The 12,351-nt window shown below is 48.0% G+C and overlaps 1 protein-coding gene across 1 annotated transcript in view; it reads right to left on the bottom strand.

Annotated features, from left to right (window-relative positions):
- The window catches only part of LOC147009753 (fascin-like), a 32,671-nt gene extending 23,419 nt beyond the window's left edge, over nt 1-9,252 (bottom strand). Inside the window, exon 1 of the mRNA XM_085860813.1 lies at nt 8,820-9,252. Within this exon, the coding sequence (XP_085716939.1) occupies nt 8,820-9,085 (266 nt within the window). The 5' untranslated portion in view covers nt 9,086-9,252. The remainder of the gene's footprint in view (nt 1-8,819) is intronic.
- Nucleotides 9,253-12,351: the final 3,099 nt, after the last annotated feature.

Raw genomic sequence — 12,351 nt, 5'->3', positions numbered from 1 at the left:
GCATAGAGTTAGAAATCGAAATTCCTTCTGCTCGTGCTCTCTGATAGTATTGTAATTTTATGTTGCAGTTTGCCGAATAAATTGTGGTGAATTGAAGGTCGTGACGTGTGATCACATGTTGCCCGGCTCGAGCACAGAAGAGATAAAGCTGAGGTTCGGCTCAGTCGGGGGGATTGTCCCAGGGGCATTGTCGTTTTATGTCGGCGATTCACTTGGTGCTCATTGAATGGTGAGAATACTGATTTATATATAATACTGATTTATTTTGCGGTGATTAGTTGCGCGTGTATACCTTGCTGCTTATGCACTCCTTGCTGCGTCTGTATTTCCTGGTGTGCCCGTAGAAGCGGCTCCAATCAAATGGAATAAAGCCTACACTCTGAAGGTTCTTCTCTCGTCTTCATTTCAATTTATTCCATTTGGTTTTCTCGGCTCTCTCAATCAACGATGGACAAGATCTACAAACCAGAGAGGTTTGATGCAGACCCAAACGCGACTGACTCAGAAATGAAATGGTCGCATTGGTTCCGTTCCTTCTCACACTATCTGACCATCATCGAAGAGGGAGCTGACAAATTGGCCGCCCTCGTGAATCATGTCTCGCCCGGCGTATACAGGCTCTTCTCGGAGTGTGACACCTACGAAGCAGCGATCGACGTGCTGCAGGCGCTCTACGTGAAGTGCAAGAACGAGGTATACATACGACATCTTCTCAACACATGCAAGCAAGCAGCCGGGGAGACAATCGATCAGTTCCTGCAAGCTCTGAAACAGCTGGGAAAAGACGGCAGCTTCCGGGCCGTAAACGCCGAGGAACACCGAAATGAAGCGACCCGGGAGGCATTTATCCAAGGACTTAGATCAGCCCACATACGGCAACGCTTACTAGAGAAAGCGCAACCCACTCTTGAAAAGGTAGTCGATCAGGCTCGAGCGATGGATACGGCTCAGCAGCAATCTGAGTCATTTGGGACACCGATGCTGCTAATGAACGCCGCTACGCTGGAAACTCAAGGAACCCCACAGACACAGACACAGCCTGACACAGGGGATGGAGAAAAACCCGAGGAGCCGGATACCCAGACCACGTCAAACTCCTCAGCAACTGCTCCGGTTGGTAAATGCTTCTTTTGTGGGTACAAAAGACACCTCCGCCACAAATGCCCCGCCAGAGATGCCACATGCATGAATTGTGACAAGAAAGGGCATTATGCCAGGGTATGTAAATCTACTCTAAGGAGAAATAAACCCACTTCTGCGGCTCTCTACTCGCAAAAGAAACTAACTGCAGCCTCCCTTGTCAGGTCAGGTTCGATCTGTGACCTGCTACAGGTACCATGTAAACCTGTACTAACCTGTTCCATGGTCGGGTTGTCGGCGACTAAACCGTCTCCCCCACCAGGTTTTCTGGTGAGGAGGGTGTTTGGATATGGACACCCAGCAGGATTAAAAACAAAACCTGTCAAAGGGCGGAGGAGCTCCTTGTGAGCCAACGGCCATCCATATCTAGTGCCCAACTGTGTCTGCGGACGTCCTCCTGCAGTTGGGTTACTTCTTATTAGGAGGTTGGTGGCAGGATTTGCACTCCAGCCACCGTAAAACGCTTCATTCCGCAAAACGCAAAAACGCAAAAAAATCTGAAAACCCACTCCGTGGGAGTACCTCCTGTGCAGCTTCCCTTCGCAGGGCAGCTCACCGGATGATGGGATTGGGGCAAAGCCTTCGGGACCCCCAATCTTTGATAGGAGGGAAACCACGGGGTAACATCCCTGGGTCAGATTGCGGGAGAGTGTGTCGGAGTGGTGCTGAGGTGTCGTCCACCAGACGGCGGTCTCCTTGGGTTAACCTGAGGCGGTCCCTTCGGGTGGGTGCCTGGAATGTCCTATCCCTAAGAGAGGATGATCACCTGTCTCTGTTATCATCTGAGCTCAAGCGTTTGGACATCGGGATTGCAGCTCTCTCTGAGGTTCGGAGACCGGATTGCGGCGAGATAATGGTGGGTGGTTACACCTACTATTGGTCTGGTCGCTCTGATGGTTACCATACCCAAGGAGTTGCTGTAGCTGTGTCCAATAAGCTGACCCCAATGATAATTGAGGTAACACCGGTCAACGAGCGTATTATGAGATTAAGGATTCGTCACTCCTTAGGTGTCATTTCCCTGGTCTCTATTTATGCTCCGACTGAGGCGAGTGATCTTACCGTGAAGGATGCATTCTACGCCACACTCGAGTCTGTGGTTGATCAGTGCCCCAGACGAGATACACTTCTAGTCTTGGGGGATTTCAATGCATCGACTGGAACTGATAGGGATGGTTATGAGGTGTGTGTTGGTCCCCATGGGTCAGGAACTATGAACCAGAATAGCACTAAGTTCCTTGACTTTGCAAGAAGTCATGGACTTAGGGTGGCTGGTTCATGGTTTCAGCGCCCGCAAGCTCATCGCTGGACTTGGTATTCCAACGCTGGCGGTGTGGCAAAGGAGATTGACCATGTCCTCATTGACGGTCGTTGGAGGATGATCCAGAACTGCAGGGTCTACCGGAGTGCTCAGTTCCTCAATACTGACCACAGGCTTGTTGTAGCAACTCTAAAGCTGCACCTTAAATCCTGGAGAATGGTACCATCCCAGCCTAGGCTGGATGTTGCCAAGCTCAGGGATGAGAGAGTAGCTGAGGAGTTTGCGAACAGGCTGAGTGGACACTTGGGGGTCTGGGTGCTTTGGGGGTCCTGAAGAGTTGTGGAGCACCTTCAAGACCACCGTCCTTGATGTTGCCGGTGGATGCCTTGGAGTTCACCGCAGGGCAAAGAAGAATTTTGTCTCTCAAGGGACACTGGATACCATTGACCAGAGTCGCAGGGCCAGGCTGAATGGCAGAGCTGAGCTGTTCAGGGAGCTGAGGCGTAAAACTGTACGTGCACTGAGGGTGGACAAGGAGGCCTATGTGCGAGGAATCTGTGAGGGGGTAGAGCATCACCTGTGGACAGGTGATTCTCGTCCCGCTTACAGGGGAATTCGCGCATTACGTTCATCCAAGCCCATCCCTCGGAGCACTGCAGTTCGAGCAGAGAGTGGTAGGCTCTTGACAGAGGAGTCTGAAGTGAAGGCCCGCTGGGCCGGTTACTTTGAGCGGTTGTACCAGGCTGATCCCCCAGCTGTCGAGTTGGACGTCAAGGGTGTTACAATCCCTGTTGCTGACCCTCGAATCAACTGTGGTCCACCATCGCTTGTGGAAACACGGGCTGCGGTGAACCAGTTGAAACGGGGCAAAGCTCCAGGGATCTGTGGCATCCATGCTGAACTTCTCAAGGCTGGTGGAAATGCTGCACTCGCGTCGTTGCATGCAGTTTTGTGCTCTGCCTGGAACACAGGCATCATCCCAACTGACTGGAAGAGGGGCCTTGTTGTCCCTCTCTGGAAAGGGAAGGGTGATCGCCAAGACTGCAACAACTACCGAGGGGTGACGCTGCTCTCAGTGCCGGGCAAGGTCTTTGCTCGGATAATTCTTGATAGGGTTCGCCACCATCTGCTTGAGCACCAGCGTCCAGAGCAGTCAGGCTTTACACCAAAGAGGTCAACGATTGACCGTATCCTTGCTCTTCGTGTCCTCACTGAACGCAGACGAGAGTTTCGGCAGGGGCTGCTTGCAGCCTATGTTGATCTCTGTAAAGCGTTCGATTCAGTGAATCGGGATGTCCTCTGGAGGATTCTTGGTCTTCGTGGGGTGCCACTGAAACTGATCGATCTGATGTCTGAACTCTACTCTGGTACTGAGAGTGCTGTGAAGTGTGGTGGTACCGCCTCTGACTTATTTCCAGTTGTTACTGGAGTTCGTCAGGGATGTGTACTTGCCCCCACACTTTTCAGCACTTGTATGGACTGGATTTTTGGGAGGATGTCGGAGAGATCAAGTTGCGGTGCATCGTTTGGCAATGTCAAGATCTCGGACCTTGATTTTGCAGATGATGCAGTCATCTTTGCGGAGACTTTAGACATCCTCTTGGGGGCCCTCGAGGTGCTGAATGAGGAGTCGGAGCCGTTGGGATTACGGATTTCTTGGGTCAAAACAAAGATCCAGGCTTTCGGTGACATCTTGGATGCTGCTGTCCTGTCTGTGTCTGTTTGTGGTGAGGATGTTGAGGTCGTGGATAGATTCACTTACCTTGGCAGTGATATTCATGTCTCCGCAGGTTGTGAGCCGGAGGTCAATAGACGTCTGGGTCGGGCCTGGGGAGTCATGGATTCACTGGATCATGGGGTGTGGCGCTGCCGGTACCTGTGCGGGAGGACGAAAGTCCGAGTCTTCAGGTCCTTGGTACTTCCAGTCTTGCTCTATGGGTGCGAGACTTGGACTTTGACCAAGGATCTGAGACGGAGACTTAATTCCTTTGGTACCAGGTCTCTTCGGAGAATCCTTGGCTATCGCTGGTCGGATTTTGTGTCCAACGAGCGGTTGCTGAGAGAGACTCGGATGAGATTTGTTACCTGCATAGTCCGTGAGCGTCAGCTGCGGCTGTATGGACATGTGGCTCGTTTTCCTGACGCTGATCCTGCTCACCAGATTCTCTCAGCGAGGGAGTCTCATGAGTGGAGGAGGCCAGTGGGCCGACCACGTGCCTCATGGTTGCAGCAGGTTGACCATCATCTCAAGGAGATGGGGATGGGCCTGGCATCTGCCTGGGGGATGGCCAGACGGAGGCCCCCGGAGTACCGGCGGAAAGTGGACGCAGCGACGCGCTGTTCTGGCACATGCTCCCATACCTGACCTGACCTGCAGCCTCCCCGGGTAATCTATCCAAGGCTATCATCAACGTACGAATTAACGGGCATATGGCTGAGGCACTGATTGATACCGGTAGCTCTGAAAGTTTCGTCAACAGCTCGCTAGTGAAGGGCAGGAAATGGAAAATCCACCCGACAGACAATACGGTATGCATGGCCGCCACATCACTACAGTCCCGTGTACGAGGGTACTGCAATGTTGAATTGGACGTAAAAGGGTACACGCATCGGGATGTAAGGGTACTGGTGCTTCGTGATTTATGCGCAGACGTAATTCTGGGTCATAATGTCCTCCAGCAGCACACGAGTGTCGAAATACCCTTTGGAGGAAGCAAACCTCGTCTAATTTTAAATGCTTTGACCACCGCAGAGGTAACGTCCCCCCAGCTGTTCGCTAACTTGTCGCCGGTCTGCAAACCGATAGCGTTCAAATCGCGGCGATATACCACTGCTGACATGAATTTCATCACTTCAGAAACCAAGCGATTACTGGAAGAAGGAATTATAGAACCGAGCGATTCGCCATGGCGCGCACAGGTGTTGGTGACCAGCAGCCAGAACCATAAGAAACGAATGGTTATCGATTATTCCCAAACGGTCAATCGCTTCACCCAACTCGACGCCTACCCCCTGCCGCGCATAGACGAGATGGTCGAACGCGTGGCCAATTATAAGATATTCAGCACCATCGATTTGCGAAGCGCCTATCATCAAATTCCCATCTGAGAGGAAGACAAACCTTACACCGCATTCCAGGCAGGTAGGCGCCTCTTCCAATTCAGGAGGATTCCATTCGGCGTCACGAATGGAGTAGCTTGCTTCCAACGGGTTATGGACGACATCATCTCAGATGAAAACCTCAAAGACACTTTTGTTTACGTGGACAATGTCACAGTGTGCGGTAGGGATCAGGGGGAACATGACATGAATCTGGACAGATTCTTGAGCATTGCTAGAAAATATAATTTGACCCTCTACTACGAGAAATGCGTATTCTCGGCAAGGTCAATTGACCTTCTCGGCTACACGATAGCCAACGGCACGATTAAGCCTGATCCTGAACGATTGCGCCCACTTCGTGAGCTACCCCCACCTCAGGACCTGCAGACAATGCGCCGGGTGATCGGCATGTTCGCTTACTATGCAAGATGGATTTCGCAATACTCCGAGAAAATACATCCCCTAGTGCATTGCAAAAACTTTCCACCAGATGCCGCTGTTGTAACAGCTTTCCACAACCTCAAAGACGATATCAGTAATTCCGTGGTATTATCGATCGATAGCTCGGTGCCCTTCGTGGTGGAAACAGATGCTTCAGATCACGCGATAGCTGCTACGCTTAATCAGTCTGGGCGGCCGGTCGCGTTCTTCTCGAGAACTCTTTCTGGAAGCGAGCAGAGACACTCAGCAATAGAGAAGGAGGCGTACGCCATCGTCGAAGCGCTGCGTAAATGGAGACATTATTTACTGGGAAACCACTTCACGCTCGTTACGGACCAACGATCCGTGGCATTCATGTTTGATGGGAAAAATAACGGGAAAATTAAGAATGAAAAAATTATGAGATGGCGAATAGACCTAGCCTGCTATAGTTACGACATTGTTTACCGGCCTGGGAGGGAAAACCCTGCTGCAGACACCTTCTCTCGGGTCTACTGCTCGGCGACAATCAGTCGGGCTTTGCAAGACCTCCATGTGTCTCTGTGCCACCCAGGGGTAACCAGAATGGCACATTTCGTGCGCAGACAGAACTTTCCCTATTCTATTGAAGATATTAAACAAATGAATGCTTCATGCCCTGTTTGTGCTGAACTAAAACCCAGATTCTATGGTTCGGCTTCTGGCAGACTGATCAAGGCCACTTCTCCCTTCGAGAGACTAAACATTGACTTCAAAGGGCCCCTGCCGACCGAGACAGACAACAGATACATATTCACTGTTGTTGATGAGTATTCAAGGTTCCCTTTCGCATTTCCGTGCTCGGATATGACCTCGGGCACTGTCGTGAAATGTCTGTCTGACCTCTTCGCTATGTTTGGGAAACCTTCGTACATACATTCAGACAGAGGGCCGTGTTTCATGTCGGCCGGGCTAAAACAATTCCTATTAGAGCACGGCATAGCAACTAGTCGAACGACGGGTTACAACCCACAGGGTAATGGGCAGGTGGAACGGTATAACGGAGTCATTTGGAAAGCCGTAACTCTGGCGTTGAAATCGAGAGGACTGGGCCCCGAGCGGTGGGAGGTTACCCTTCCCGACGCTCTGAATTCCATACGCTCTTTGCTCTGCACGTCCACCAATGCAACTCCTCACGAACGAATGTTTACTCACCAACGACGTTATGTTGACGGCCAATCGGTGCCCAACTGGCTAACCCATCCCGGAACAGTGTTCATGAAACGCCCGGTACGACAAAGCAAGTATGAACCCATGGTGGAAGAGGTCGAACTCATCGATACTAATCCAGAGTATGCTCATGTCAGGCTCCCGGATGGCAGGGAGACCACTGTGTCGGTTCGCCATTTGGCTCCCTCAGGTACTCCTCCCGCAGGTACACCACCATCTGGCACACCTCCCTCTGACATCCCCTCACCAGGTATTCCCCCCCCAGGGACTCCACCCGAGAAGGGTGACGACGGAGCTGCCGCGTTCCACCCGAGAGCGATCGGGGAGTCATCTCCGGCACGAGTCGAGGCTCACCAAGAGGATCGGAAGCCTTCCTCAAGTGAAACCGCCATCTACTCCCGGAGAGGTCGACGAATAATACCCTGTAAAGGGGATTATCTGTAAAGGGGATTATCGGAATCCTCGATGCTCATGCTCCTATATGCTCGTTACATAATATATCGATGCTCATTACCATGCTCCTACAACTCAAAATAATCCTCACTGCTTGGCATGTATGCTTCTGTAGTTTAGATAGTTCGCGTTGCTTGAAATGTATACTCCTGTAGCGCTGAAGTAATCATGGTGCGTTAGCTGGGCCTCTAGTTACATTTTAAAGATGGGGAGAATGTGGTCAATTGAAGGTCGTGACGTGTGATCACATGTCGCACGGCTCGAGCACAGAAGAGATAAAGCTGAGGTTCGGCTCGGTCGGGGGGATTGTCCCAGAGGCATTGTCGTTTTATGTCGGCGATTCACTTGGTGCTCATTGAATGGTGAGAATACTGATTTATATATAATACTGATTTATTTTGCGGTGATTAGTTGCGCGTGTATACCTTGCTGCTTATGCACTCCTTGCTGCGTCTGTATTTCCTGGTGTGCCCATAGAAGCGGCTCCAATCAAATGGAATAAAGCCTACACTCTGAAGGTTCTTCTCTCATCTTCATTTCATAAATTCAAACGAAATCACATTTTGTGGTTGACTTTCATTCAAAGGGCAACTTGTAATGGGCACTAAAATGTAACCTTTTAACAGGTAACCTATAGCAGTGCCACCTTCATGATATCTAATTAAGGGAAACAATCCACCAACCCTTGCACCTCACCTCTTTTGGGTCATGGTCCAAGGTACTGCCCTGTCAAAATGTCTTTTTTGTTCTTTCATTTTGAGAATATTGTCGATGTAATTGATGCATGAATGTGTATAACTTTCAAGGTAAGCTACCTTTTATGAAGTCTTTATAACATTGACGAGCTCATTGTAACAAGAGGAAACTTGACCCATGATATGAAACTCAGGCTAAGCAAACAATGTGAGTGTGTACAAGTAATAAGGGATGATATTTTAATGGTAATGTCAAGGCACCAGTTAAGGAGTGGTTCGGGATGGTAAGATATGGTTTATCTTATTTCAGAATTATAAATACTCTGCCACAATCTTCTTTGATCGCAGAAACATTACTTTTCCTACAAATTCTTTGTCTAGTGTGAGAGATCTCTCCCAGCACTGGTTCATAAATCGTCAAACCACAGATCCTTTCCCTGTGTACAACCTTCATAGAAATATGTAAACATATATCATACTGCCTTTCCAGGGAATTTGATTTCTACACGTGTAATTACACCGACTCGACTCGTGCCCACCTGCTTTCAGCATCAGGTGTTTCAGCCTCAGCAATAACCTTTCCATCTCGATCAGCAGTCAAATACCGTCCCAGGTGACTCCGCAAGAAGACCTTGGTGTCTCCGTCTCTGTTATCTTGCTCCAGTGTCCACGTTTGCTTTGGCTTGAGATTGGCTCCTTTCGCGTTCACCGAGAACCCAAAGGTTTCTGCTGTGAGATAATGTTTCTGCATACTGATGAGTCCAAACTGAATGTCCAGGAAGGTTTGAGACTTTCCTTTTGCCATGATCCTCAACTATCTCTGTACTCCCCCACGTTTGGTCCGTCTTATCGGTCCTTAGCTCGATTTACCTTCGTCCTCTATTTCAGCCTTGAAACCCTGATCCAAAGGCGACGTAAGCGAGTTCCACCCAGATTGCTGTGGTCCAAGAAATGCTTTCACTCAGGTTACACAAAGTCAGTTAATCCTCTTTACTTGCCTGTAAAATGAGACGTCGCCACTGTCATTCTGGTGGTTGTGTAAGATGAAGTGGAACACAGAGAAAGCTGATGCTTGCAAACAGTGATGCTGAAATACACGAAAGATAATTGCTGTTGTTGGCTTCAAAATTCACACCGTGTTCTTCAACAACACTGAAACGCCCCATCACAAGTCATCAGAACCCTTCTCTACAGGCCATGGACTCAGATTGCCTTCACATCATCCAAAACATTTCTGTAATCTCTCGTCAACCAAAAACCTCCAGAAGACAAAAAGTAAAACCACTGATTGTTGTTTCCTCGCAGAGAACCCATATTGTATAAACATTTGCACACCAGCATAAAAATGTAATCCACATATTTTTTGGAATGGACCAGATAATAACTGATCCACAAAAATTGCTATTTACTATGTACTTCCCAGTGGTGAAAAAAAGCAAAAAAAAAAAAAAAAACACACACACAAGCAAAAAACAAGCGACACAGCAGAGATAAATTAAATAATTATGTGAATTTCATTACTGTCGGTTCCTTTTCTGGCTTTGCTAAACACAGACACTGCTGATGTCACTTCAGTTCTAGATGTTTGTCACTCATGAGCTTCTAACCCTTCCCTTTAGCTTATTTTTTGTTTGGCCTCTTACTTGAGCATGCAGCTCAGGATGTTGGAATGCCAGGTTCAAATCCCATTTTGGAAAACTCTTTATAAGGATTCGGGTTGCTCTGAGTCAGTGGAAAAAATGAGAACAACAAACTTCTCAACTAAATTTTGCAAACAACTGCAACAAAAGAGGTGAAGCTTCGTTTTGGTCAGGATCCCCTCTCTCCCTCTCTCCCTCTCTCCCTCTCTCCCTCTCTCCCTCTCTCCCTCTCTCCCTCTCTCCCTCTCTCCCTCTCTCCCTCTCTCCCTCTCTCCCTCTCTCCCTCTCTCCCTCTCTCCCTCTCTCCCTCTCTCCCTCTCTCCCTCTCTCCCTCTCTCCCTCTCTCCCTCTCTCAACAATCCCATGTAAGGTGTTTCTGAGGAAAAGCTACAACGTTGCTGCTCTGACTCTTTCATTCAAAAAAGCAAAGTAATAGTCCAGGCCCCTTTGTCGGTCCTGTGTGCACTACTTGTGAAAAGTAGGCAACATTTATAATATGGTTACTCTTCAGGTGGAGTAGGCATGCCTGCGCAGGGCCGGATTTACTCTCTTGTGGGCCCTCGGCCAAACCTTATCAGTGCCCACCCCTCCCCCCCCAATGTTTTTTTTTATATATATCGTAATATTGTAATGTAAAAAAAAAAGAATTACAACATCATGTAACACATCAATAATTTTTAATCAAATTAGTTCCATATGAAGTACATCAAAGTACATCAAGTTCCATATCATGTACATCTCACACATAGGAATAATGGAAAAATACAATGAAACTGAAGCATAATAAATTTTGCAAGCACAACCATGTGAAGTTCAAAATGACATTTTCCTGCTTTTTTCTATGACAAATTTGTCAATGATACTGTTTGTGTCAAGGGATTGTAGGAGGTCAGATAATAAATCAGGTAAGCATAAAGTAATAATAAATTAGTTCAAGTCTAGTATAAGAGATACCAATATCACAAAATAAGAACACAAAAACACACATAATATAACAATGAAGTCCACTAAATACAACACGTAATGTATATAATCTACATATGGACAGATATATAGATAGATAGATGGTGGGAAACGGCATTTAAAAATGTACTGTTATATTTTTCGTGACCTCATTTTATTTTATTCATTTTACTATAGGGCCGACTAGCCTACTCCTTGGCCGATCAGAGAACCCACAAGTCCCCGGTGGGCCCCCAGTTACTGGTGGGCCCTAGGCCAATGGCCTATGTTGCCTATTGGAAAATCCGGCCCTGTGCCTACCCCTCGCTTCGCTTGTGGATTTAATCAAAAGAGAGCATGTTGTACTTCACAAACATATTGCATACCTATCTGAGTCTCAATGAGGATGTAAAATGAAGTGAAACATGTGAAAAAATGATTTTTTTTAATAACAGATAGTTGTTGCTGCTTTCATGATAGCTGTGGTTGGTTGTTGATGATGATGGTGTTGTTTATGAGCTCCTTCCATGTACTTTTATTTATATTTATATTGCTGTTAGAAGTATTACGATATATAGTTTTGTGTGCTCCTCCTGTCAGGAGAAATGTGGAAGGGCAAATGGTGGTAGAGTTTGCAAAAAGAATGGAAATGGCAGTGGTAAACACGTATTTCAAGAAGAAGGAGGAACACAGGGTGACATACAAGAGTGGAGGAAAGTGCACACAGGTGGATTACATCTTAAGTAGGAGATGCAACCTGAAAGAGATTAGTGACTGTAAGGTTGTGGCAGGGGAGAATGTAGCTCGACAGCATCGATTGGTGGTCTGTAGGATGACTTTAGAGGTGAGGTTGAGGAAGAGAGTGAGGGCTGAACCAAGGACCAGATGGTGGAAGCTGAAGGAGGAAGACTGTTGCGTGAAATTTAGGGAGGAGGTGAGACAGGCGTTGGATGGTGGTAAAGATGGGTGGGATGATTGGGCAACGACAGCAGAAGTTGTGAGGGAGATAGCTAGGAAGGTACTTGGTGTGACATCTGGACAGAGGAAGGAAGATAAGGAGACTTGGTGGTGGAATGAGGAAGTACAGGAAAGTATAAGGAAGAAGGGGTTGGCTAAAAAGAAGTGGGATAGTCAGAGAGATGAAGAAAGTCGGCAGGAGTACAAGGAGTGGCGTCGAAAAGCAAAAAGAGAGGTGGCTAAGGCCAAGGAAAAGTCATATGACGAGCTGTATGAGAAGTTGGATACAAAAGAAGGGGAAAAGGATTTGTACCGATTGGCAAGACAGAGGGACCGAGCTGGGAAGGATGTGCTGCAGGTTCGGGTGATAAAGGACGCAAATGGGAATGTGCTGACGAGCGAGGAGAGTGTGTTGAGAAGGTGGATGGAGTACTTTGAGGAGCTGATGAATGAAGAAAATGAGAGAGAGAGAAGGTTGGAAGAGGTGGAGATAGTGAATCTGGAAGTGGGGTGGATCAGTAAGGATGAAGTG

This window comes from Eptatretus burgeri, chromosome 17 (genome assembly GCF_056783735.1).
Source record: "Eptatretus burgeri isolate ZD-2024b chromosome 17, Ebu_testis_v1, whole genome shotgun sequence".
NCBI lineage: Eukaryota > Metazoa > Chordata > Myxini > Myxiniformes > Myxinidae > Eptatretus > Eptatretus burgeri.
Note: the sequence above shows the minus strand (reverse complement) of the source record. Positions and strands in the feature narration are given on the sequence as shown.